The sequence below is a fragment of the Mauremys reevesii genome, linkage group 7, assembly GCF_016161935.1.
Source record: "Mauremys reevesii isolate NIE-2019 linkage group 7, ASM1616193v1, whole genome shotgun sequence".
NCBI lineage: Eukaryota > Metazoa > Chordata > Testudines > Geoemydidae > Mauremys > Mauremys reevesii.
The window spans coordinates 36417484-36442452 of NC_052629.1; the positions used below are offsets into that span (position 1 = coordinate 36417484).

A 24969-nucleotide genomic window follows, 5' to 3' on the forward strand; every position below is an offset into this window, starting at 1 on the left:
TAGGGAATCCCAGTGCAGCAAAGCCATCCAATATGGCCTGCACATTTCCCAGAGTCACAACGTTTCGTAGCAGCAGCTTAGTGATTGCTTTGGCTACTTGCATCACAGCAGCCCCCACAGTAGATTTTCCAACTCCAAATTGATTCCCGACTGACCGGTAGCTGTCTGGCGTTGCAAGCTTCCACAGGGCTATCGCCACTCGCTTCTCTACTGTGAGGGCTGCTCTCATCTTGGTATTATGGCGTTTCAGGGCAGGGGCAAGCAAGTCACAAAGTTCCATGAAAGTGCCTTTACGCACTTTCATGCGAAAGTTTCGCAGTCACTGGGAATCGTCCCACACCTGCAACACAATGCGGTCCCACCAGTCAGTGCTTGTTTCCCGGGCCCAAAATCGGTGTTCAATGGATAGAATCTGCCCCATTACCATCAGGATCTCCAAAGCGCAGGGGCCCGCGGTTTGAGAGAATTCTGTGTCTACATCCTCATCACTGTCATCGCCGCGCTGCCGTATCCGCCTCCTCCTCGCCTCAGATTGAAGGTCCTGGTTCACCATAGACTGCACGAGAGTGCACGAGGTGTTTAAAACATGCACAATTGCAGTATTGAGCTGAGCAGGGTCCATGCTTGCTGTGTTATGGCGTCTGCATAGTTCACAAAGCAAAAAAGGCGCGAATCGGTTGTCTGCTGCTTTCAGGGAGGGAGGGGTGAGGCTGTACCCAGAACCACCCACGACAATGATTTTTGCCCCATCAGGTACTGGGATCTCAACCTGGAAATTCCAAGGGGCGGGGGAGGCTGCGGGAACTATGGGATAGCTATGGAATAGCTACCCACAGTGCAACGCTCCAGAAGTCGACACTAGCCTCGGACCGTGGACGCACACCACCGATTTAATGTGTTTAGTGTGGCCGCGCGCACTCGATTTTATACAATCTGTTTTGCTAAACCGGTTTATGTAAAATTGGAATAATCCCATAGTGTAGACGTACCCTCAGAGTCTTCTCCTTCTGCAAATGATCCCTTGGACAAAGAATACAGTACAATGATGCCAAGATGACAAAGCAATGCAAGAACAGTTAAAGAATAAAAGATAACTAACAACTATCTTCTTAAGTGATGGAGATCAGCTAGGAGACTATTTCTTGGCTGTTTTTTGGAGACCCTACTCTTAGGGTACGTCTTCACTACCGGCCGGATCGGCGGGTAGCAATTAATTTCTCGGGGATCGATATATCGCGTCTCATCTAGATGTGATATATCGATCCCCGAACGCGCTCCTGTCGACTCCGGAACTCCACCAACACGAACGGCGGTAGCGGAGTCGACATGGGTAGCCGCGGACATCGATCCCGTGCCATGAGGACGGTAAGTAATTCGATCTAAGGTACTTCGACTTCAGCTATGCTATTCACGTAGCTGAAGTTGCATATCTTAGATCGATCCCCCGCCCCAGTGTAGACCTGCCTTTAGGCTCTGACTTTCTTAGCTGAGGGGATTACATAAGGCCAATATGTATTAATGGAAGGTGTTTGGATACTATGATGAGAGTGGTATAGGAACCACAGTAGAGCAGAACAAAGCAACGGACCCATCTGATCCCTAGTGATAAGGTGTTCCAGGTTTTAGTGTGTCTGTAAAGGTAAGTTAAGGTGTTCCAGAAGGTTTCAATGTGATGTACAACATTGCGCTGTATGTCAAAAATGTATACACTTGCTCCGAGGTTCAAGAATAAGTGAGCAGCAGACGTACTGACAGTATGCAAGTGAGGATAAAGACAGAAAAGAATAGTAGCGATGTTACGGCAGGGGGCTCTATTATAGACCACCAAATCAAGAGGAGGAAGTAGCTGAGGCATTCTCCAAACAGTAACAAGATTAACGAACACACATGAACTAGTATTTATGGGAGATTTTAACTTCCCTGATATCTGTTGGAAGACTAATACAGCAAAACATAATACGTCCTGCAAGTTCTTAGCATGTGTAGGGACAATCTGCTGAATCAGAAAGTTGAGGAAACAACTATAGGGTCATGCATTTTGGATCTGGTTTTGCCCAACAGGGGTGAATTAGTTTCAAACACAAAGGTGGTTGGGAACTTGGGAGGAAGTGATCATGATCAGATAGAGTTCAAAATCTTAAGGAAAGGAGAACATGAGAACAGCAAAACAAGGACACTGGACTTCAAAAAGGCAGATTTCAACCAACTCAGGGAAATAGTAGGCAAGGTCCCAGGGAAAAACCAGTTAGGAAGGAAAGGAGTTGAAAGGGGGCTGGCAGTTCCTAAAAGATGTAACACTAGAGGCTCAACATCAAGCTATTCTGATGCAGAGGAAATATAAGAGCTACAGGAGACTAATGTGTCTTCATAATGAGATTTGTAGCTATTTAAAAACCAGAAGGGATACATAAAGGAAATGGAAGGAGGGGCTGTTATGTTATCTGATTAAAATATGACCATATAGATCATTGTTGCAACCACTGTTGTATAATTGCAACAAACCTTGTACAAAATGTGGAATGTAAGATGTCTATGGAAAGGTTATGACTCGCTGAATACGATTATGCTATTTGTATGCATGTATCATTTTTGTATTTGAAGTTATGAGTATTGGCTCTATACCTGTATTTCAAACGTTTGCTCTTGAGGTAACGTCCACAAGGTAGTTAGCCAGCACATCTTGGAGGGACTATTCAAATTAAAAAGCGACAAAGAGTACTGTGGCACCTTACAGACTAACAGACGTATTGGAGCATAAGCTTTCATGGGTGAATACCCACTTTGTCAGATGAATGTAGTGGAAATTTCCAGAGGAAGGTATAAATATGCAGGCAAGAATCAGTCTAGAGATAACAAGTTTAGTTGAATCAGGGAGGATTAGGCTCTCTTCTAGCAGTCTGACCAAGTGGGTATTCACACACAAAAGCTTATGCTCCAATACGTCTGTTAGTCTATAAGGTGCCACAGGACTCTTTGTCGCTTTTTACAGATCCAGACTAACACAGCTACCCCTTTGATACTATTCAAATTAAGTGGCTCATCAAGGAGCACTTAACTTACAATGGAAGATGCCCCTCTACTCTTAATGGACTTTCCTGCTGTGACTAGGCATAATCATACATGGGCATGTGACTTGTCCATGTGACTCCAAACACCATCTTGTTACTGTAATTTTCCACAGTAAGAACAATGGGATTCCCTCAACATGTCAGAAGCTATAAAAGGCCCTGGAACACCTCCCCACTTCAGTTTACTTGGCTCCCAAAGTATTTATGTGGCTTAATTAAATGTATGCCATTTAAACAGCCTACTTAATTATAACAACAACAGACAGTGCTGCTATAGTTACAGGTCTGCCAACAATCCCATTTATAAGAAAGATTTATAACTGGACAAGGGTTGAAATTTAGGTTAGTTGGCTCAGGAGGGAAGACAACTTTGGGCAGGTAAATGAAGAGTAATACAAAATATGATTTACATTTATTTGTAGATTTTAAGTGAGAAGAGCAAATACAAAGTATTATTATGGACAACATCACAGCGGTCACCATTAAAAACCAATATTTATGTACACTGGATAAATATTGTCTTTTTAATGGCCAATAATGTCTGATTTTTAATTTAATTTACAAACCTAAAATAAAATCTCTAGCTCTTTAACAAATGTAGAAGTTAAAAAACAGAATTATCTATGCCCTGCAGCTCATTCATCTCGTGTTGTGATCTGACATGTCTTGTTAATTTTTAAAACTATCTGTATAAACTACACGTACATACTGCCTTCCCACCAGCATGGAAGAAGTGTCATATTCAGTTGAGCAGACCTCCAGTACATACAGTAGAGAACATGAAGTCACTTTGACATATGCATTAGTATATAAACATAGAGCCCCTGATTCTAGATTCTCTTAAACCACTTTTAGACTGATGCGATTTCATTCCACACCCAGGAGCGGAACCTGCGCTCTGCCACGCCCTGCCCCCAGAGGAGACGAATGCAGACGAGGAGTTGCCGGGACTACCGTCAGCTGTATATCCCGAGGAGCCCGAGGACCTGTGGAGCCTGAGGTACCAAACCGCAGGGAGGTAGGAAGTAACCCAGGGGCAGCCGACAACTGGTCAGCTACAGGGCTGACCACGTTTCAGTCGACATGTTGCAGCTGGATCCCTGCTGAGCCAGTGGGAGACCACTCTGCCCTGATCTGGGACAAGGAGGAGTAAGGTGGGCCTGTGTCCCCCTGCCACCCCAGCCCCAGGGTGGCTGACTCCCTACTTTAGTCCAGGAGGTCTGTGCTCCGTGAACCCCCCTCCCCCGCTAGCACCCTAGACTGCCTGTCTGGTGCACAAACCCCATTCAGAGCCCCTAGGACTGTGTGGTCACTACCCCCCTTACCTAGACTGTGTGAGTGCTCCCCCTTACCTGAATCCCACAACTGTGTATGTTTGCTGGCTGCCTGAGCTCCCGGCTGAGGCTAAAGCCTGCTCCCTGCTCTGCCACACCCCAAAGGGCTAAAGCTTAGTGACTCGGCATATCTGCGGGCTGCCTGTGCTAAGAGACTTAGGCTACAGTCTGCTACCAGCCCAGCCCTATATGAGGGCTAGGGCACTAGACTGTTACTTGCTGTCAGCCCTATTGCGGGGCTGCGAGCTAGAAACTATGCCAGGCACTGCCCCACACATGGGCTGGGACAAGTGACCCAGACTGTTGTTGTGTGTTTGCCTCTATCAGATGGGCCCAGAGCTCTAGACTGCTTACGGCTCAGTCCCACTGGTGTGACCCAAGGCGGAGGACTAAACCCCAAGACAACAAGGCAGAGTGGCCTCCCTCCCCAATGGAGAGCGAGGGAGCACTACAGGCATCATAGCAGGAGTTTACTACAAGTGTTTGAAGACCCAGCAGATGAGCACAGACAGGAGGTGCTCTTTCAGATGACTCCTATCTTTGCAGGCTTACTGTGACCTTTCCCTGCCGATCTATACCCTCCCCATCTTCCTGCCATCCTCTGAATCCATCACCCATGAGGGGACAATTCCTAGGAAATTATATTAGGAGATCATCATATAGTTCTGTTCTGAGTATCTCCATGGAAGTGGGTGATCTAGTCACTCTGCCTCTGAAAATGGCTTCAAAGTACTAATGTTGAAAGCACCTACATAATTAATATTTAATATAATATTCAAGTTCCATGTCTGAGATTGTGAACTGGAAGCTATTATTAACAGTAACTCTTAGCTTTATATTCTGAGAGCGGGAAAAGCATTCATTTATTTTCCCAAGTTTTCAAATTCTCAGATGCATAAATCAAATTACTGAACCCCAGGGGTTTGTCTATCTTGTTAATTTTGCAATGGATCTTTTATTTTAGTTTCTAACTTAAGGTGCATGATGAAATTATGTCTTGTTTAGTCTTGCTCTAGAAAATTATAGGCAATATGTAAATGAGAATTAACTGACTTAAGCTAGAAGGCTAATGATGCCTTCATTAGTTCACATGGCTGAAACCACACAAGAAATAATACAGAAAATCTATTGTGCTTCAACCCGATTCCCCCATTTTGTTTGTCATTTATGTCTGTCAGTTTAATGAGGTATGTGCCAGCTTTTTTCAGAAAAAAAGTCATATTATATTATTAGTTGACTAAAATACATTAATGTATAACATTTAGTTATTAATGCCAATATCTTTTCAGAGAATTTCTGTGATCAGTTAGGCCATACACCGTCCACAATCAGTTTTGCCAGTCTCTGCAAAACACTGATTTACAGTGTCTTAAAGACCATCTGATGCCTCAAGAACAATATTGCAACACTATATAGAAACAATTGTTATAGAATATTTATTTTCTTTACTTCTTTCTTCATTTTTATTTCTTGGAAATTTGCATGAAAACAAACTTTTCTAACTGCGAAAGTGTTAATGTGTTTCTATTGCTTATTCTCCACCTGATGTTTTAGGCCTTAAAGCCTAGTTGGTGTGTATTGGCATATGTCCATTGACTTCAATCCTTGTAAAGTGACATAGCTCTGTTGGAGATGTGGAAACGGACAAACATTTTCCATCAAAGCTATTTCTGGAGAAGAATACTTTTTGGAAATATTTAATCACGTTGAATAATATGGGTGAAATTGACTCCAGTCATAGCTAACTAAATGCAATTAATACATTGAAGAGACCCTGAGTGTGGGGGGGTCTTTGCCTTTCTATGCAGCATGGGTCATGGGTCACTTCCAAGTTTAAACTAGTGTAAATGGTGAATTATCTGTAACTTGAAGCCTTTAAATCATGTTTTGAGGACTTCAGTAACACAGCCAGAGGTTAGGGGTCTATTACAAGAGTGGGTGGGTAAGATTCTGTGGCCTGCAATGTGCAGGAGGTCAGATCAGATGATCATGATGGTCCTTCTGATCTTAAAGTCTAGCAGTCTATGATTAGTATTATGAATATTTATGCTATGATAAAAAAAATCAATTCCATTAAGTTAATTAAACTAACAATTGGGATTCTTAGGAAAATACATTTTCAGCACATCAAACATACAACTCCCATGGATACCAAAATCATAGAAGCATAAAGCTCTATCTCCACTGACATTTGAAACTGCATTAACAGTTTGTCACAAGACTCATGAATATGTCCAAACTTGAATTTAGTTGTGTTTTAACAACAGTTTCATTAACATTTGTTAAACAACACAATTGAAATGTCTACTGTAGGAAGAGCACAAATTTTAGTTGCTAGTCATTAGTCCTTAGTAGTCTACAGTTAAATATGAGAGATGCGATGGGTGAGGTAACATCTTTTATTGGACCAACTTCTGTTGGTGACATGGACAAGCTTTTAAGCTTACACAGAACCCTTCTTCAGGTCTAGGAAGCGTACTCAGTGTCACAGCTAAATACAAGGTGGAACAGATTGTTTAGCATAAGTAGTTAATGTATTTCAAGGAACCATTCAAGGTGAAGTGGCCCGTTAAACATGACTGGCAACAAACATTTATGTGGTCTCTGCATTCGAATTTATGGTCATGTGAGTTAACATGCATTAATTAACGTGTTAAAACATGACTAAAATTTCAATTGTACACATACTTCATTTGTTAATATAGAGGTGCTAATAGAGTTTGAAATGTTAATGTAGACCAGGGTTCAGCAATGAATTATTAGTCTTGCCCTAAACACTGCATATGATGGGAGGTGCTCAGATAGTACAGTGATGGGTGCCATTATAATAAAAAAAAACACTTGGATGAATGAATAGCTAGAACTTCAGGTTCTCAAGCCTCCAACTCTCCTATTCCTCTCTGGTCTGTCTAAAATGCTACAAGCCAAACTATATCTACTTCCCTACACACTGACCTTGTCTCCCCATATTTTCAGTCTCCACACTGGCTTCCCCCCTCTTCTCTCACTTAATCTTCAAGATTCTCTTCATCTTAAAGACTTGGCCTCTAATTCAGCTTCACTCTTTATGACCCCGGCCTTTTCTTTGCTCATTCCCAATTTTATGCCTTCTTTCTTCCTGAAAATACTGTGAGTTATAAACTAAATTCCAAACTTGGTACATTTGCTGTTCAAGTTCAGTTTTAATTCTGGAAAAACAAATTCTGTACTTTTACATTTCCCCCCCCCTTTAAAAGCAATACAAAATAAAATTAATAAAATACTGTTCTAATGGTCACAAACAGGACAAGACTGCATTTGAATAGAACACTTTACATAGCATAGGCTTCTGCTTAGTCAGAACAACATGCTTTAAAAATTAGATTATCCTTGAAGAGCAGTCATTTTAATTAACAGTGATAAAAAAAATTAAAAAGTTTAAACCTTTAAATCAAAAAATATTCTAAGGGGTGTATGAAACCCTAACTTCTGCCAAGTTCTTCTGACCCAAGTACACAGATAACCTTAGCTGTAATGGCATATAGTTCAAGTATATAAATGTTTCAGACCAAATTCAACCCTGGTGTAAGCAGATGCAACTCCCATGTAAGGCACAGCGGTTGAATTTAGCACTTCATACCTACATTTATAGAAGAGAAGACTAATGTAAGCAAGTTTTTGCTGCACTGGAAGCAGGGGCGGCTCTAGGCACCAGCAAACCAAGCTGTTGCCTAGGGCGGCCAAATCTAGGGGGCGGCAGGCTGGACGACCGGACCTGCCGAGGGGGGATCGTCCCGCGGCTCGGCTGGACCTCCCGCAGGCATGACTGCGGCAGCTCAAGCGGAGCCGCCGGAGCCCGCGGGAGGTTTGCTGTTCCCGCGGCTCCGGTGGAGCTCCCGCAGTCATGCCTGCGGCAGGTCCGCTCGTCCCGGGGCTCCGGTGGACCTGCCGCGGGAGCTCCACCGGAGCCGCGGGAAGAGGGGACCCGCCGCGGGACCGAGGAAGGGCGGCGCAGCACACCGCGCTGCCTGGGGCAGCCTAATTTCTAGAGCCGCCCCTGACTGGAAGTTGCAACCCCTTCCAATAGAGCTGAATTTGGCCTGAAGGATTAATCTCTCTGAGACATACAGGACCTGAATGACCACTGTGTTACCCAGTCAGTGGAGTCAGACTGACACAAAAATGGATCAGCTCAGTGCTGAATCAGGCCTGTGGTGTTCAGAGATGGGGACTATATTAAATAATTTCCTGAGCATTTGTTTGAATAAAAACCCACTTCTGTGTTAATTTTATGCAAATATAGATGCAAATAAATTCACTGGAAGGAATGTTCATGACAATAGCAAATTTTAAGCAAGTATTACAGAATAGTAACCAAAGTCAGTTTTGAACTCAGAAAAGTACTTTAATTGGAAACATTCAGACAACTAAGAAACATACATGATACCATGTAACCTGTAAATCATTGTATAAACCTCTATGCAGGCAGAATCAAAATGAACCACCACAGTTGAAATTTCAAATATTGACTACTCACAATGAAGTACTAATGAAAAAAACTACTGATCAAGATTATCTGCAGAAATGATTTGGCAAATAATTTCGAATAGTGACTTAACCGTTTTTTTAAAAAAATCATTAACTACTTGTGGATAATTCAAATTCATTCACTAAATTACTTGCTATATTATAAATAAGTGAATAAATAAAAACAAACTGTTTGGCTGTATATAGTGTACTTTATATAAATGATAATTTACCTTATTTCAAAGGCTTCACTCACATTTTAAGTGTTTAAAAATGGACATTTCTAAGCCTCTATAAAAACTTTAAACACACACATGAGGATGGTTTAGTAAAAAGAAAGAGAAACACACCTCTTCTACATCATTGTCCAAAGCTATGATTTGTAGTGGAGAAGTCAAATTCTGGTTGTCAGAGATGGTTGTGCCCACTGGGGAGGACTCCAGAATAAACCCCTCGTACAGAGATTCTGTGAAGTAAGGCTTCTGATTGTTCTCATCCAGGACTTCGATATGTAAATTGGCAAAGGCAGGAAGTGGATGACCATTGTCTTGCTCTGCCTAAAAAGACACACATCTGATTGGCTATGGACTTTTTAATATAATTTATTAATCTCTTTATAGAGTATATAATTGACTCAAGTACAACTATGAATAGTCAATAATTACTACAGCTTTACTTTCAAGAGTAACAATTCTTTCACACAGATAGCTAATATTTAGTATTTCTCTGCTTATTTTGAAACATCACATCCGAGAAAAGACATATATATATACTAACCAAAGAATTAACTAACAAAGCAGATACTGTAGATTTAATCATGTCACCTGCTGATTTTAATAACTAGAGAGAAACTCAAGACATACAGTATTAGTAAAAATCATTGTTTAATATATCAGTGGTTATGAAAAATCTCTTGCAGTGAAGATGAGAGAAGCCACAAATCTTTGCATAAATATATTCACTGGACAATATAATTATCACCGAGAGTCTAGGTGTGGGCAAACTTTTTGACCCGAGCGCCACATCTGGGTATGGAAATTGTATGGCAGGCCATGAACACTCATGAAATTGGGGGTTGCAGGGCAGGAGGGCTTTGGCGGGGGGTGCAGGCTCTGGGGTGGGGCTGAGGATGAAAGAGGGTGCTCCAGGTTGGTACCGAGGGGTTCAGAGGGCAGAGGGGGATCAAGGCTGGAGCACGTGATTGGGGCATGGGAGGGGATCAGGGGGCAGGCTCCGGGCAGTGCTTACCTCAAGCAGCTTCCAGAAACAGCGGCATGTCCTCCCTCCGGCTCCTACGCAGAGGCGTGATCAGAGGGCAATGGGAGCTGTGGAGGCGGCACTTGGGGTGGGGGCAGCATGTGAAGTCCCCTGGCTGTCCCTACACGTAGGAGCCGGGGGAGGGGGAGATATGCCACTGCTTCCGGGAGCCATGTGGAGTGGGGCAAGACCCTAATCCTGCTCCCCAGCTGGAGCGCCACTAGCCAGAACCCATAATGCCTAGTCAGGTGAAATCCTCTTTTGGGACAGCGGAAGACATTAGGAAGCAAAGCTCCTATTGTTTAGATGACTATGGCAAAAGACTTCGAATACTTGACAGAAACCCCCCTTTTAAAAGAAAGTCAGGAACGTACTAAGCTGTAACTAGATATGCCTTGTATTTTATCTTGACTGTGCCAAATTTGCACACATTATTGCTTTTCAGATCCAATATCTTACATATGTGGCCCAGAGGTTAAAACTCACTGCAAAGCAGTTTTACACAGTACTAGTTTTGATTGACACAGATTTTTGTATAATTTAGAATCCTTTGGAATAGTAAAATGAAAAAAAAACACATTTAAAATATGAAGGGAGAAAAAACCTATTTTCTACTGATCCCTACACTATATATTTATGCATTACTAGGAATGGACTTAATGCTTGTAATAAATGAGGAATTATAATATAAACCCTCTCTAGCTTTCAAGAGATTTAGCTGAAAGGGGGAAGGGAACTTGACTAAAATTTCCCTATATGGTATAGGATACCTTTTACAGTTCTTATGTTAGAAAATAATAAAATACATTTTGCCCTGTCTCACACACCATATAACCTCACTGAATTTGGTTTAGCATGATTAACGTGAGGGAAGTATTTTAATCTCCACTTTCTTGCCTTTCAGGATTTTACCAACTGTGGATAACTGTGTATTGCATGCACGCAAAATATGTGACATTTGGTGTTAGGACTCAGAGTAAGCTCAGAAATGAGATGAAACACCAACACTTATGTCTCCCTTGAGGAAGAGGAGTATTTTTCCCTCCTCCCAATTTCTCCCCTGATATCTGTGAGATGTCTCACAGAAGTATGAGTTTAAATCATAAATACACCAGTAATTACTTCCTTACGAGCACTGCAAAACTCCCTTACATTAACATATGCTGCTTAAGCAGAAAGAGTGTTGAGAATCTGAAGAGAAGTCCTGTATTTAAAGAGAAATCTTCCAATAAAAATTTCAAACTGAATGCAACCAGGAGGGGACTAAGGAAAAGAGACACAAAAGGAGCTTAATTTAGCCTTTTGGCTTCTGGTTATATTCCAGGAACAGCATGAGTACTTGCTGTTTTCCTTCTCTAAGATTTTACTCATGAAAAGTCAACAAAGGAGTCTGAGGAGCCTTGTTTGATGATAGTTACTTTTTAATCTAAATAATCAAATGGAATTAAAAGTGAACATATAAGTAAAACACTAGCTACAGAAGTTCACTGACATATTAATATGTATTATTTGTAATATACTTAGTGGAATTATTTTCTCATAGTTATATTATTTAAACAAATACCACTCTCAAAGTATTATTACTATATTCTATCATTATAAGTTGGACATTCAATTTACATACAGAATTAGAACTACAAATTACAAGTATTTACATATACATTCAGATATAAATATATGCTTGCATACTTAGACAAACTAAATATTTTGAAACTTTATGAATGTGATATTATTTCAATAATTAGCAAAACACAGCTTTTAAGAAGTAATTTCTTCAAATAGGTTTTTTAATCAATTCATTTCAGCCCACTTAGCACCTCTTTTTGTAGGCACTCTGTGTATATCTCAGTGCTTAAGTTAAAGAGGCAGTAATGTTTGCAGAAATAGAATTTTTAAGTGATATGCTTGAGCACTCATGGAAACTAAATACAGACTCCTCATAGAGCACTGTTTGTGACCAATTCAAAGACTTTAAAATGCTTGGAAAAAGCCTTGAATAATTTTAATAAAAATACATCCAAAGAAATCATGATGTTACTGGTTATTCCATAAGCAGAAAAAAAAGAGAATAAATTAGCCATTATGAATAATTCACTCAGCTCTAAATGTATGCTAGATGACCAAAAAACAGGTTTTGTACACTTGTTGCCTGGGTGAATCTGGCCTTTATCTCCAACATTTGCCTCAGGAAACTGAATCAGAGATAAAGATGTAATATCATAAGATTATGAGAAGTTTCCAGATTTATGGTTTAAAACAATTCTGACTCATGACTCAGTTTTAGCTGTGTTTGGGCCTTTTTTTACCATGAACATATGGATTGTTTCTTTTCACACAGATTTTGTGAAATATATTTGCTTGTGAACAAAGGTATTCATTTATGAAAATAATTATTTTTATTCACTATTAGTAAGTTATTCTCGCGTTTAAAAAAATTCAGTTATCTAAACAAGAAACAGAAATACTATGTAACTTAGATATCCAATCACACAAAGAATAATAAAAAATCAAAATGCTCTGCAGATAGATCCAAAGGCTGTAATTCGTTTGAATAAAATGATTTGACAAAGAATTACAGATAAAAAAAAAATCAGGAAAATTATGGTTAGTTTGTAGATTTTATTTGAATATGAGTAAAAGGATAAATTCACAGGATCAATTATTTATCTGGAACAGTCTGACCAGCATTAGTTTACACTGTTAGTCTACAATGCTATACTCCATTTCTTGGGAGGTATCCAGGTAGCTTCGCATGTTTCATTCTTTCATTTTAAAAGATGCAGTTACATACAACATACATTTGTTTCAGACACTCGGTTCTCCTAGTAAAAGGAAAGCTGAAAACAAGTTAATTATCTTCATGCCTCCTTTAAAAAAAAAAACAAAAACAAAACTCTGACTCCTTTGTTTCTGGATCCAAAGTGTTTCTGCTTGCTTGCTTTTCTCTTTGGGTACCTGCATTTACTGTGTTTTTAAAGCATTTGTTCATGCTTTATTTGATTACACCATAGGGGGGCAATCAGGGAAGCCTAGCCTGCCAGAAACTATGTGCATCACAACCCAATCACAGTGGAGATGCAATCCACTTCCAGGTTGTAGCCCGCTCTCTAGCTGAGAACCAGGGGGTTATAATAGACTCTTGTAAACTATACTTTCCAAGGATAAAGTTCAGCATTCTGTTTACAGGACCTGTTCTCACAAGCAAGTGAATCCTATGAATAATTCCTATTACATTAATACCTGAGCGAAATTTCTTTTTATTGATTGTAGATGAGATTATTATATTTGAAAGTATAAATATTTTATTATCTAGTTTCTTTACTGGCTACACTGAAACATTTAGAATGGACAACTTTGTATTTTTTTCCAAATACAAAAATCACTGCTATTTGGGATCTTATGGGTCACAGTTTATTTTATATTATTTGTTTCATTTAAATACAACATAAAATAATTACTATCCTGGGCTCTAATCAAACTTGTCATTGATTAAAAAATATGATTCTAGGCTTGGATGACTGCAGAATAATTGGACTTTGCTTAGGACGTTGTACCTCGTGTTACTAACAGTCAGTGATCCTTCCAGGCAATTATGGATTGACTCTAATGGATCTCAAATGGAGTCCACTGTTCCTCAATGAAAACAAAGTAGTCTGTAATTATGGTGACTAGAGGGTTTAAAGTGAAGAAAAAATAAGGTATAACTCAGGCTTTCATCAGGGCCATAAGGACATGGAAAATCATCTATGGGGGAAAAAAACTCAAACCAAAAACCTAATGAAGCCTTCTTCTCCAATACAGCTATTTAGTTATAAAGACATTTTGACTTTGTGTATGCTGTTTTACTAATCACTCATAACAGAGCAGCCAGATCCTTTACACTATCTGCAAAGGACTGATTACAGTGTAAGTAAGTATCGGAATAATCCTGAGACAAAATAAAATAAGAATTGTTAAATAATGCTCAAATCAAATATGTTTAATCCTATTTATCATGTAAACTGCTGTAGAATGGTGCAATGATTGTATATATTAAATACAGTTTGCAGTATTTGTATATTTATAGCAATCGATCCATACCTTAGATCAGTGGTTCTCAATCAGGGGTCTGGGGGCCCCTGGAGGGCTGCAAGCAAGTTTCAGGGTGTCTACCAAGCAGGACAAATGTTAGACTTGCTGGGGTTCAGGACAGAAAGCCAAAGCCCTACCACCTGGGAATGAAGCCTGAGGTGAGGCCCTGAGCGCCACCGCTCGGAAATGAAGCAGAAGCCTGATCAACTTAGCTCCGCAGTGCCCCCTGTGGCATGGGGCCCCTGGCAATTGTCCTGCTTGCTACCCCCTAACGCCACCTCTGGCTTTTATATACAGAAAAGCCGTTGTTGTGGCACAGGTGGGCCATAAATTTAATCCAGAATCTGAAAAGGTACAACTGACTACATTGCTAAACTTGAAAAAAACGTTCTGTACATAACCAGTATTAAAATATGAATATCTGATGAAAGCATTAGAAGAAGGATTCAATCAGACCCCACTGAGCCTGATGCATTACATGTTGTGTGAGAAAGAGCTAACTGCTGGTCTACACTGAAAAGTTACATCAGCATAGCTATGACTCTCAGAGGTTTGAAAAATCCACACTTTTGAGAGACTTAGGGCTTGTCTTCACTACGGGGGAGATTGATGCTGCTGCAATTGATGTAGTGGGTGATGATTTAGCAGGTCTAGTGAACACCCTCTAAATCGACGGCAGAGTGCTCTCCGGTTGACTTCAGTACTCCTGCTCCCCGAGAAGAGTAAGGTAAGTGAATTGGAGAGTGTCTCTCATCGACACAGTGCAGCGAAGATACCAGGATAAGTCGACCTAAGCTACGTCGACTCCAGCTATGTGTATGTGTATGAGTAGCGTAACTTAGGCCGATTTACCCCGGTAGTGAAGACAAGCCCTCAGTTAAACTGACTTAACCCCTGGTCTAGACAGCATTCGATCAACAGAAGAATTTTTCTGTCAACCTAGCTACTGCCTCTCAGGGAGGCAGGGGTGAAAGTAACTGAGGACACTTACTGGTATGGGGGAGGGGTAGCTCTGGCCCCCGGAAGAGGTGGGGCTGGGGTTCAGAATCCCTGAGCCAGCCCTTGGATCGCACCGCCCGGGACTCCCGTGTTGATTTAAAGGGCAGAGCTCTGGGTGCCACTGCTGTGATAGGGGCAGCGGTGTCTGGAGCCCCGGGCCCCAGGGCAGCTGCTCCCTTTGTTCCCCTGCCCGTCAGCTGCTGGGGGGAGGGGGCAAAAGGGGCAAGGATGTTAAAGCGCTGCAGGGTCCTTTGCCACGGTAGTGCTTTGAGGATCCTTAAAGTGCTGCCGCAGCAAAGGACCGTCCTTAAGGCTCTGCCACGGCAGCGCTTTAAAGTTGCTGCCCCTCCCTCCACCCCCCACGTCAGCGACCATGCCGGTATGGACCCTACTGGCAGGGTCCCTGACAGGAGAGGCAAAAGGAGGCAGCGCTTTAATGTGGGCTGGGTATGGGCCAGTGTGGGTTCTTTCCAGTACGGAGTACCAGCCCATACTGGCTCACTTTCACCCCTGCAGGGAGCTGAGTTACCAACAGCAATAGGAGAACCCCTCCCTTTGCTGAAGTGAGCATCTACACTGAAGCGTTATAGTGGTGCAGCTGGTTACAGGGTATGATTTGAACAAAATAAAGAAAAACTGTAATTTAAGACAAGGGTAACCCGCCCTGCCCTGCACGGCTTTGGGTGAGTGTACTCTGCCCTGTACTCATCCTTTTGTGTCAGTGTAATGATGAAAAAGTTCATCCATGGTTCTAAGGGTTCTCTGCTAGAACAGCAAATAAAAGGCATTATCTTAACCCTAATTGGGATGCTAAGTGAAACAACAAAGTCACACATTATTCTGTTTTCCCTCATAGAAAATGTTTCCAGAAAATGTCCTGTTGGGCGTAATACGGTTTTAATACAACATTTTTTCTGGCATCTAGGGTTTTATGGAGTGGAGTATCACCCACTAGCTAGAACCCGAGAATGAGAATCTGAAATTCTGCATTCTATTCAGGGGTTTTCCACTGACTGTGACGCATGGGGGGGGGCAAAAAGGAGGCAGAAAGCTCCCTAATGCAGGAGAAAAGAGGAATGGAGACAATGTGGGGCAAGTAGTGAGACATCTCCCAAGGGATGCTGTGGGGGATGAGGGACTACAGACTAAAATGGAAGGCAGACCCCAAGTATCCAGAGTTGGCGCTAGCTACCCTGTGGTTCCAACTCCCCAGGTTCAGAAAATCACGTCCCCTCTCTATCTTTCTGCAAGGCAAAAAAATACCTCTCCCTCTCAGAGGAGCATTCAGCAAAAATTTATTATTTAATGTCATGATTTCTAGTTCACTGTGAAGGCACAGAATACAGCCTTTGCAGTGCATCTTTGGATCAGGTACTGAACTTGTTTGTTTCAGAAAAATCTATAGCAAAATCCACTGAGGCCAAGTTGCATGTAGTTTACATATACTGCTTGAATACTGTTCCTGCTCTACACTCCCTTAAAGTGCACTTCTCTGCTTGGCTGAGTTTGGAAGGTATGTTGCAGCTGTAATTAGAAGTAAAAGGAAAGAACCCCAGCACAACCCCAGGTGGTATATTGCCAATATTTGTTATGGATAGCCTAATGATACACACAACCTCACTTTATATTGGCTGTAACTAGGGAGTAAATTAGTTCCCACTCCAGCTGCTGATCCCTCCTCCCCTTCTCACTCTGCCAGTCAACCTCTTCCTTCTTGACATTATGCCTTGCTCACCTGCAGTCCACACAACTGCACTGCCACAGCACCCACCAGCTTATGGTCTCTCCTCTGGCCACTTAGCTGCAAATCACTACTCTTCTCCCACACCCCTATAACCCAATCCTCTTCAGTAACCTCCTACCTCCCCATTCACTGTGTGCAGGGCGGAGTCTGATCTCAACCCTTCATTGGCACTCCACCATCCACAGACTCCACAGACTGCAAATTCCCCCACTCCAGCACAAACAGTTGATTTTTCTCCACATAGGCTTCGCTCAGCACATCCCTGTCCTCCTTTCTCTCTCCTACCTCCTGCTCACCAGCAGTTCTGCACAGTCACAAGTTGTGTGTGAATAAAAGAGCAATGTGGAAAAACTTCTTGTGAGTTTCTAGCTAGTATCCATTATGCTGTTATCCAGACCCTACTGAGTCCTTTTCCATTGACTCCAAATAACTTTGATCAGGTCCTCATTGCCTCAGGCACGGGCACCAACTTATATGGGCTCGTGGAGCTAAAGCCCCAGGAATATTCATAATCAGGGGCTCTGCTCCACCAATATTTTCTCCCCATCCCTGGAGCTTCCCTGCCTGAATGTAGAGAGAGCAAGCAGCGCGCATCTCTCCTCCTTCTGCTGCCGCAGCCTAAGGGCTAAAGCTGCAGCATTAGCATAAGAAAGAGTAATGCTAGCTACTGCTGTAGCACCTCGGGACGGGGACGGGGAGGGGGAGGGGGAGAGGAGTGGAGGGGGCGTGCTGTGCTCCCCTCCCCTCCCCTGCCCCTACCTGGAGGAGACGTGAAGGGGACTTCTGGCCAGGAGACGGACATCACTCACCTTAGCAGCTGCTTCCGTGAGTGTTTGACCCTATGATTTTTTATTATGTTTGAGTGTTTGACCCTATGATTCCCCCCCTGCCCCAGCCCCAGCCCCCATCCTACCCCCAGTGAGGCGCAGCAGGCTGCACAGGGGAGGCAGGAAGCCACATGTGAAGGCAATGCCCCCTCCCCCAGCACCCACCAACCCACCCGCCACAGGAGGGATGGGAGAGGGAGGCTTCCTAGACCTGAGCAGCTGGGGCTTGGGTGAATTTTATGACACCCTGCTTCCCTGCCCCATAGCCACCACCACCCTGCCTACCCCACTTCTGCCCCATGCTGGGCAAGGGGCAGCCCCATCCCCCATCCACAGTGAAGTTATGGTGAGGGGCAGCAACATGGAAGGCCACCTGTGATGGCAACCCCCCCCCCAGTACCCATCATAGGGGAGGTGAGTGAGCTTTCTGGACCTGAGAGGGGCCCTAGGAGCATGTGCAGTGACTGTGGTGCAGAGTGAGTGTGCCGTGGGGGGCAGGGGGAGAGAGGAGGGGTCCCTCCCCTGGAGCTTGCTGCTGCCAGTGGTGGTGATGGGGAGTCCTCGCTGGCCCTAGCCCTGGGGCAGCCTGTCTGCATCCCAAGTTCCTTATCCCCAGCCCTGTGCCCCCAGCACCCCAACCCTCAGCACCCTCCTGCACTGTGAACCCCTCATCCCCAGCCCTACCCCAGAGCCCTCACCTGAGGGGAAAAACGTGCAACTTAAATTTGGTGGTCAGTTTGGAGTATCATTGTGTTTAGCACAATACTTGATTATTCTACACCCCTTTAAAGTATATAACTAGCTGTATACAGGTGTTACAAAGTGGGAATGTTCTTCTCTGAATACTGGGTGGGTGCCTCAGTTTCCCCTATGCATTTCTGAAGGATCTAGATGGTGGGATAAGGGGGTGTGATTGTTGTAGAGCCCTAGAGGGCCAGTGTGATGCCATCTGCACAGAGAATGGCTGCAACCCTGTCTCCAGGCAACTGATGGCCTGGGCCACTCTCCTGCAAGCTGTTCTTTGTTCTCCAACTGAAGGTGTTGGAGAACAAAGAGATCAGGTGGCCTCCTAATTCCTGGAAAAGAGACAAAGGCCAGAGGAGGGAGTGTCAATGCCTGTGCAGACTTCCAGGAAGCGCATGGTGTGGAAGGGGATGCTTTGGAACTACTCCATACAAAGCCAGTCAGGACTCTGGGGGAGCCTCCTCTCTCTGAGCATACTGTCTCCAGGGCAAGAAGCTTACACCTTCCTGGGTCTGACCTTGGAGCATTCAGCATGCCCTTCCACACCAGGCACTTTCCGCAGCGAGTGTGCCCAGGCAGGTCCTGGGGCAACCAGAGGTCCCTGCACCCCAACTCTGCAGTAAACCTGACTCTTAGCCAGCTGGTAAAACAGGTGGTTTATTAGATGACAGGATCACAGTCTAAAACAGAGCTTGTAGGTACAGAAAACAGGACCCCTCAGTCAGGTCCGTCTTGGGGGGTGGGGAGCCCAGACCCAAGTTCTGGGCCTCTCCCGTTTTCCCCAGCCAGCTCCAAACTGACACTCCCTCATCTGGCCTTTGTGTCTCTTCCGGACAAGGAGGCCACCTGATCTCTTCGTCCCCAACACCGTCAGTTGGCACCTTGCAGGGGAAACTGAGGCACCCACACAGTATTCAGAGAACACATTAAGAACATTCCCACTTTGTCACAACAGGTGCAACAAAATTTAATACTGTATATTGAAGCAGGCAAGTGCTGCTTCTGACTTTCCACTTTTAATTGACCCTTGTAATCTTGTGGTGCCGACGAATTGTAGCTTCATTTTATATCGGCTTACAGGGTGACAGCGGGGGGGGGGTACCATTTTGGGCCACTATTTTGGGCCCCACCAAAAATTATACGAACCTGCCGCCTATGGCCTCAGGTATTTAGCTGATAGCATGAATATGACTCATCCTCATTCTGATTTTGCTACTCAGTTTCATACAAAAATGAGTCAATTTACTGCTTTCTCTCCTTATCCCTTTTCCCACCTCATGGGTCTCTTTCAGCCACTTCTCCCTTTTTTTCATCCTAAGTCAAAGGCTCCTTACTTGCTATATTCCACAATTAAATGTAGGTCACATAGGTGCATTTAAGTAAAAATACTACATATGTAAAATTATCAGCTAGCTAGATTCTAGTTGTTCACATTAAAATGAAAGGATGTAGTTGTAATAAATGAAGTGGGGGGGTAGCCCACTTTGATGGACACCCAGCCAGCAAGTTAGCTGTAAAATCCCTCTTGGTAGCTGTTCTCTACTTGTTTTACCTGTAAAGGGTTAAAAAGGCCCCTCAGGTTTAAAAAAAAAGTGGTCACCTAACCAAAAGAGCCAATCGGAAGGCTAGAACTTTAAAAAATTGGGAAAAAATCTTTCCCTTTGTCTGTTGTTCTCTGGGCTGCAGGGACACAGAGCAGCAATGCTATAAGCAGAAATGCTGTGTAAGATTTGAACCAGGTATTAAAAAGTATCTTCCATACCTAGAATAAATAATTTGGATAGGGAATGTTTAGTTAGTTGCTATCAGGTTTATTTCTTATTTTGGCTTGTGCTAACCCCTGATGCTTTTGTTTGCTTGTAACCTTTAAGCTGAACCCCAAAGAAAGCTATTTTGGGTGCTTAATTTTTGTAATTATTTCTTTTAAGATCTAGCAAAAAGCCTAAGTTCCAGATGTATTTTTCCCTTTTTGTTTTTAATTAAATTTACCTTTTTTAAGAACAGGATTGGATTTTTGGTGTCCTAAGTAGTTTGTGCATGTTGTTTGATTAGCTGGTAGTCACAGCTAATTTCCTTTGTTTTCTTTCTCAGCTCTTCCCAGAGGGGAAGTGAAGGGGCTTGAGGGTACCATACAGGGAGGAATTCCCAAGTGCTCCTTTCTGGGTTCAAAGACATTTTTTTGCATTTGGGTGGTGGCAGCATTTACCAAGCCAAGGTCAGAGAAAAGCTATAACCTTGGGAGTTTAATACAAGCCTGGAGTGACAAGTATTAATTTTTAAAATCCTTGCGGGTCCTCATTTCCTGCACTCAAAGTAACAAAATGAGGGTTCAGCCTTAACAGTAGTGAAATCTAAATTAAGTTTTCTGTAGATTAAGAAGCTAAAATTGATAAAATTCTTAGCAATACTGATTAAACAAAATATACTTTTATGATGACAAGTATGCCAGAGCCCAGATTAACATTGTTTAAAACAGCACATTTTTTAAAATTAGAAATTCTGTCAGACTTGGCTATTTTGACACTGGGGAATATTATAATACTGAGGTCAACAAATGCTTAATACTTGAACATTGTTGCACATAAAGTTGTCTTGATTATTGAATCATTACAATTTGAGAACTGTGTGTTTGGCAGAAGAAATTTTACTTTCATATCCATAAACTACACTGTGATAGAATTCATTTACTATGTGTATATTTTAAATACACAATAGTTTCCCTCTTTCACCTTTTTCTGTCTTTACTAATATAATATTTAAACTGGTGTTCGTGTCATTCCATGCAGGTTCTGTAAGTAGTAATGGCCATTGCTTACATTATAAAAGAATTTCATGCTTCTCTATGTAAAACAGGTAACGATGGCTATAGGGACTACTGTCATATGACTTGCCTGTAAAATCTGAGATTGTTCTGCTTCTTTCCTGCAATGTATTTAAGTCTAAACTGAAACATTATTAATAATGTGTACAAATATATGCATCAGTAGCTAATGCCCAAATAAGTCATGGAGCTACAAGTAGCAATCTCTGAACCAGAACAGGCTGAGCAAAATGAAAAACTAGGACACTTTACATTAAAGAGCAGGGTGGGAAATAAATAGAATTATTCCTTTACAACCCCTCTTCTGTTCTTTCCTAGCCCCAACCACTCATCCTTTTAATCTAGTTCTCTCTGACCATCCTTCTGCCCACACGTACCACCAGTTCACCAACAGCTTTGTTTGCTAGCAGACTCCTTTCGCTCTACACTACAGGGGGCGGGGGATTGATCTATGTTACTAAGATCTACGTGAATAACGTAGCTGAAGTTGATGTACTTACATCTACATACCGCGGTGTTTTCACTGCGGTGTGTCCACAGGAGACGCTCTCCCATCTATTCCCCTTGTGCGTCTCATTGAGGTGGAGTACCTGAGTCGACGCTATGGTGATCAGTGGTTGATTTGTTGCATCTATACTAGACATGATAAATCGACCCCTGCTGGATCGATCGCTACCTGTCGATCCGGCCAGTAGTGTAGACAAGCCCCTAGACTTAACAGTGCCAAACTAATTTGTCCCCGCTTCCAGCTCAGATCCTCTCAAACCCATCAGTTCCCTCCAACCCCAACATCAATCAGCTCAGAAACACCCATATACACATATTCCCCTGGCTGAGAACTCCTCTTCCTACTTAACAAATCTACAGCTCAAAATCACCCTGTCTGCTTTGAACACCTTCAGACCTAGGTCACACTCTGTCCCCGTCCCACCAAACCACCTCCACACAACCTCATAGTTCACAACTGTCTCCCCTCCTTCCGCCCCAGCCCATACACACACACTTGCTGTTGGGTCTGGAAAAGAAAGACCAGAGACAGCAGGAAGAATTTGTATATGATCTGAAATAACTCCAAAGATGCCTGTATTCCCGTGCTCTGTCTCTTTTCTTCTAAATGATTCAGTCCTGTGCTGCTTGCAACCAATGTGTTGCAGGGACTATCGGGGATAGATGCTGCAGGAAGTATATGCAGACAGTCCTAAACTCTGCCTCATTGGGCTAGTCCCACCAAAGCCTGTATTCCCTGCTCTGCACCACTACTTTGTTGCCTGAATTCTGTGTAATGCGGGGCCAAATTCCCAATGATGGGAGTGAATTGTACAGCAGCCTTTGGAAGCTGGAGCAGCTGCAGTCCCACCAGGATGTCCTCCAGCATAGCAGAACCCTGCAGTACATCAGACACTACTCGGTTGTGACATTATGGTTTCTCTTATAGCAACCAGTCATCCTTGATTATAAAGAGTGTCAACTTACACTTCCAAGGCAACATGGATATTTATTAGGTTATTCTATTATATTCTATTCCTTATATTTTGACCATCTCAGTGATATATCTGGTCATACTTTTGAGATAACACTTTGTCATGGTGTGAATGTGCCCCATGCTGGCCCAGTGACCAAAGAGTTAATACAGGCACTGCCTGCCCCTGCTGATTGGAAGCATCACAGCAGCTAGAAGGATAAAAGGGCTGGGCAGCATAGGGGTGAGGTGGCTACCAGAGGGGTGATTAGGCTGGAAAAGGAGCTCCTATCAGCAAGCTACTTAAGAGCTGCCCAGACACAACATCACAGGAGGGGATGAAGTGACTGATAGACTGGAGATCCTGCAGAAATCCTACCTTCCGCTGGAAGAAGCTCAGGCCGTTGTCAGAGTCAAAGAACCCTGATCCTGCTTATCTAGCTCTAGGGCCCTAAGCTGGAACCCATTGGATTGGAGAGGCCTGGATTCCCCTACCAACCTCTGACAGACTTGGGAGCGAAGAAAGGGTTTTTCAGAGCTCTGGGCACCAGGAATAGCCTGACAGCCCCGCTAGGCTAAGTGAGCCCAGGGGCTGTGCCACACTTGGCCAGAGGGGGCACTGACGCACTGCCTCATACGCTTTTTTACTCTCTTTATTTTAAAGTTTGTATATTGATTTTCCGTCTAAATAAAATCTGTGACAAAAGGAACTGGTTAAACATACTGAAAACGAGAATCTGGAAATAACATCTAACAGTAATGCAACACATTTGAATGTTCTTTAGTATGTTGGCTTTCTTCTGTCCATTGGAATCAGGCTGTGGTAAAGGAACAGGTGGAACAAAAAGCAGAATATAAAAACCAGCCTGCGCCCCCTTAGTGATCATTGATGCAGTAACTATGTCTTTGTCTAATCCCAAATGGAATAGGAGAGAAGAAAGATTAAATCCAGGACCTATTACCATTCCATTGTGATAACTGCCAGAGAACTAAACAAGCTTAGAGTCAACCATTAGGGGCTACACTTATTGCACAAGCAACAAAGAATCCTGTGGCACCTTATAGACTAACAGACGTTCTGCAGCATGAGCTTTCGTGGGTGAATACCCACTTCTTCAGATGCAAGTGGTTTTTCCACCACTTGCATCTGAAGAAGTGGGTATTCACCCACGAAAGCTCATGCTGCAGAACGTCTGTTAGTCTATAAGGTGCCACAGGATTCTTTGTTGCTTTTACAGATCCAGACTAACACGGCTACCCCTCTGATACTTATTGCACAGAATTTCAAAGCATTTAACAGGAAGATAAATTGTCATTGTGCAAACTCTTGAGATCCTTGGTGAATTTTTACGCAGTCTTTACTAAGGAAAAAGCCCAACTCCCACTATCCTCAGTGGAACTTTGCTTAAGTAAAGACTGGGAAAGAAGATTGAAAGAAGCTGGGTGAAATTCTATGGCCTGTTTATGTAGGAGGTCTGACAGGAAAATCATAAAAGTTGCTTCTGATCTTAAAATCTAGAAATCTATAAATAAATAAAAACTCAGCAATGACCTATAAGTAAGTAAAGAATCCATGGAATCTATAAGTAAAACTCAGCAATGACCTCAAGATTCATCTTATTATTAATACAGAGCTCTGTGAGCAATAAACACAATGAGGAAAATAGTGTATATCTATCTTTCTATACATCTCAGGGTATGGCTACACTTACAAGTTGCAGCGCTGGGAGTTACAGCGCTGGTCATGCAGCTGTGTAGGGGCCAGCGCTGGAGTGTGGCCACACTGACAGCTACCAGCGCTGCAGTGTGGCCACACTTGCAGCACTTTCCAGCGCTGTATTGAGAGGTGCATTGTGGGCAGCTATCCCACAGAACACCTCGTCCCGTTTTGGCACCGTTTTGGCGCTGAGTATTGTGGGAAGGGGAAGGAAGTGTGTGGGTCATTCCGCTTCCTGTTCCAACACCCCGTGGTGCATCGCTTCACATCCCAGCATTCTGTCTTTCCGGCAACATTTGGCGCCATTGTGAGTGTCTTTCTGTTTTACTCTGTGGGAAATGGAGCCCGAGCTGCTGAGGACTGTGCTGATGAGTGTCGCCAGCACAACACGTTTGGCAGTCGAGCTATTCCTTCAGCTCCAA

At 43.0% G+C, this 24969-nt stretch overlaps 1 protein-coding gene across 22 annotated transcripts in view; it reads right to left on the minus strand.

Annotated features, from left to right (window-relative positions):
• Window positions 1–24969, minus strand: part of PCDH15 (protocadherin related 15) — a 790091-nt gene that overhangs the window by 333718 nt on the left and 431404 nt on the right. For all 22 annotated transcript variants that reach the window (XM_039547294.1, XM_039547276.1, XM_039547275.1 and 19 more), the window contains one exon: window positions 9259–9465. In XM_039547294.1, the coding sequence (XP_039403228.1) occupies window positions 9259–9465 (207 nt within the window). The remainder of the gene's footprint in view (window positions 1–9258; window positions 9466–24969) is intronic.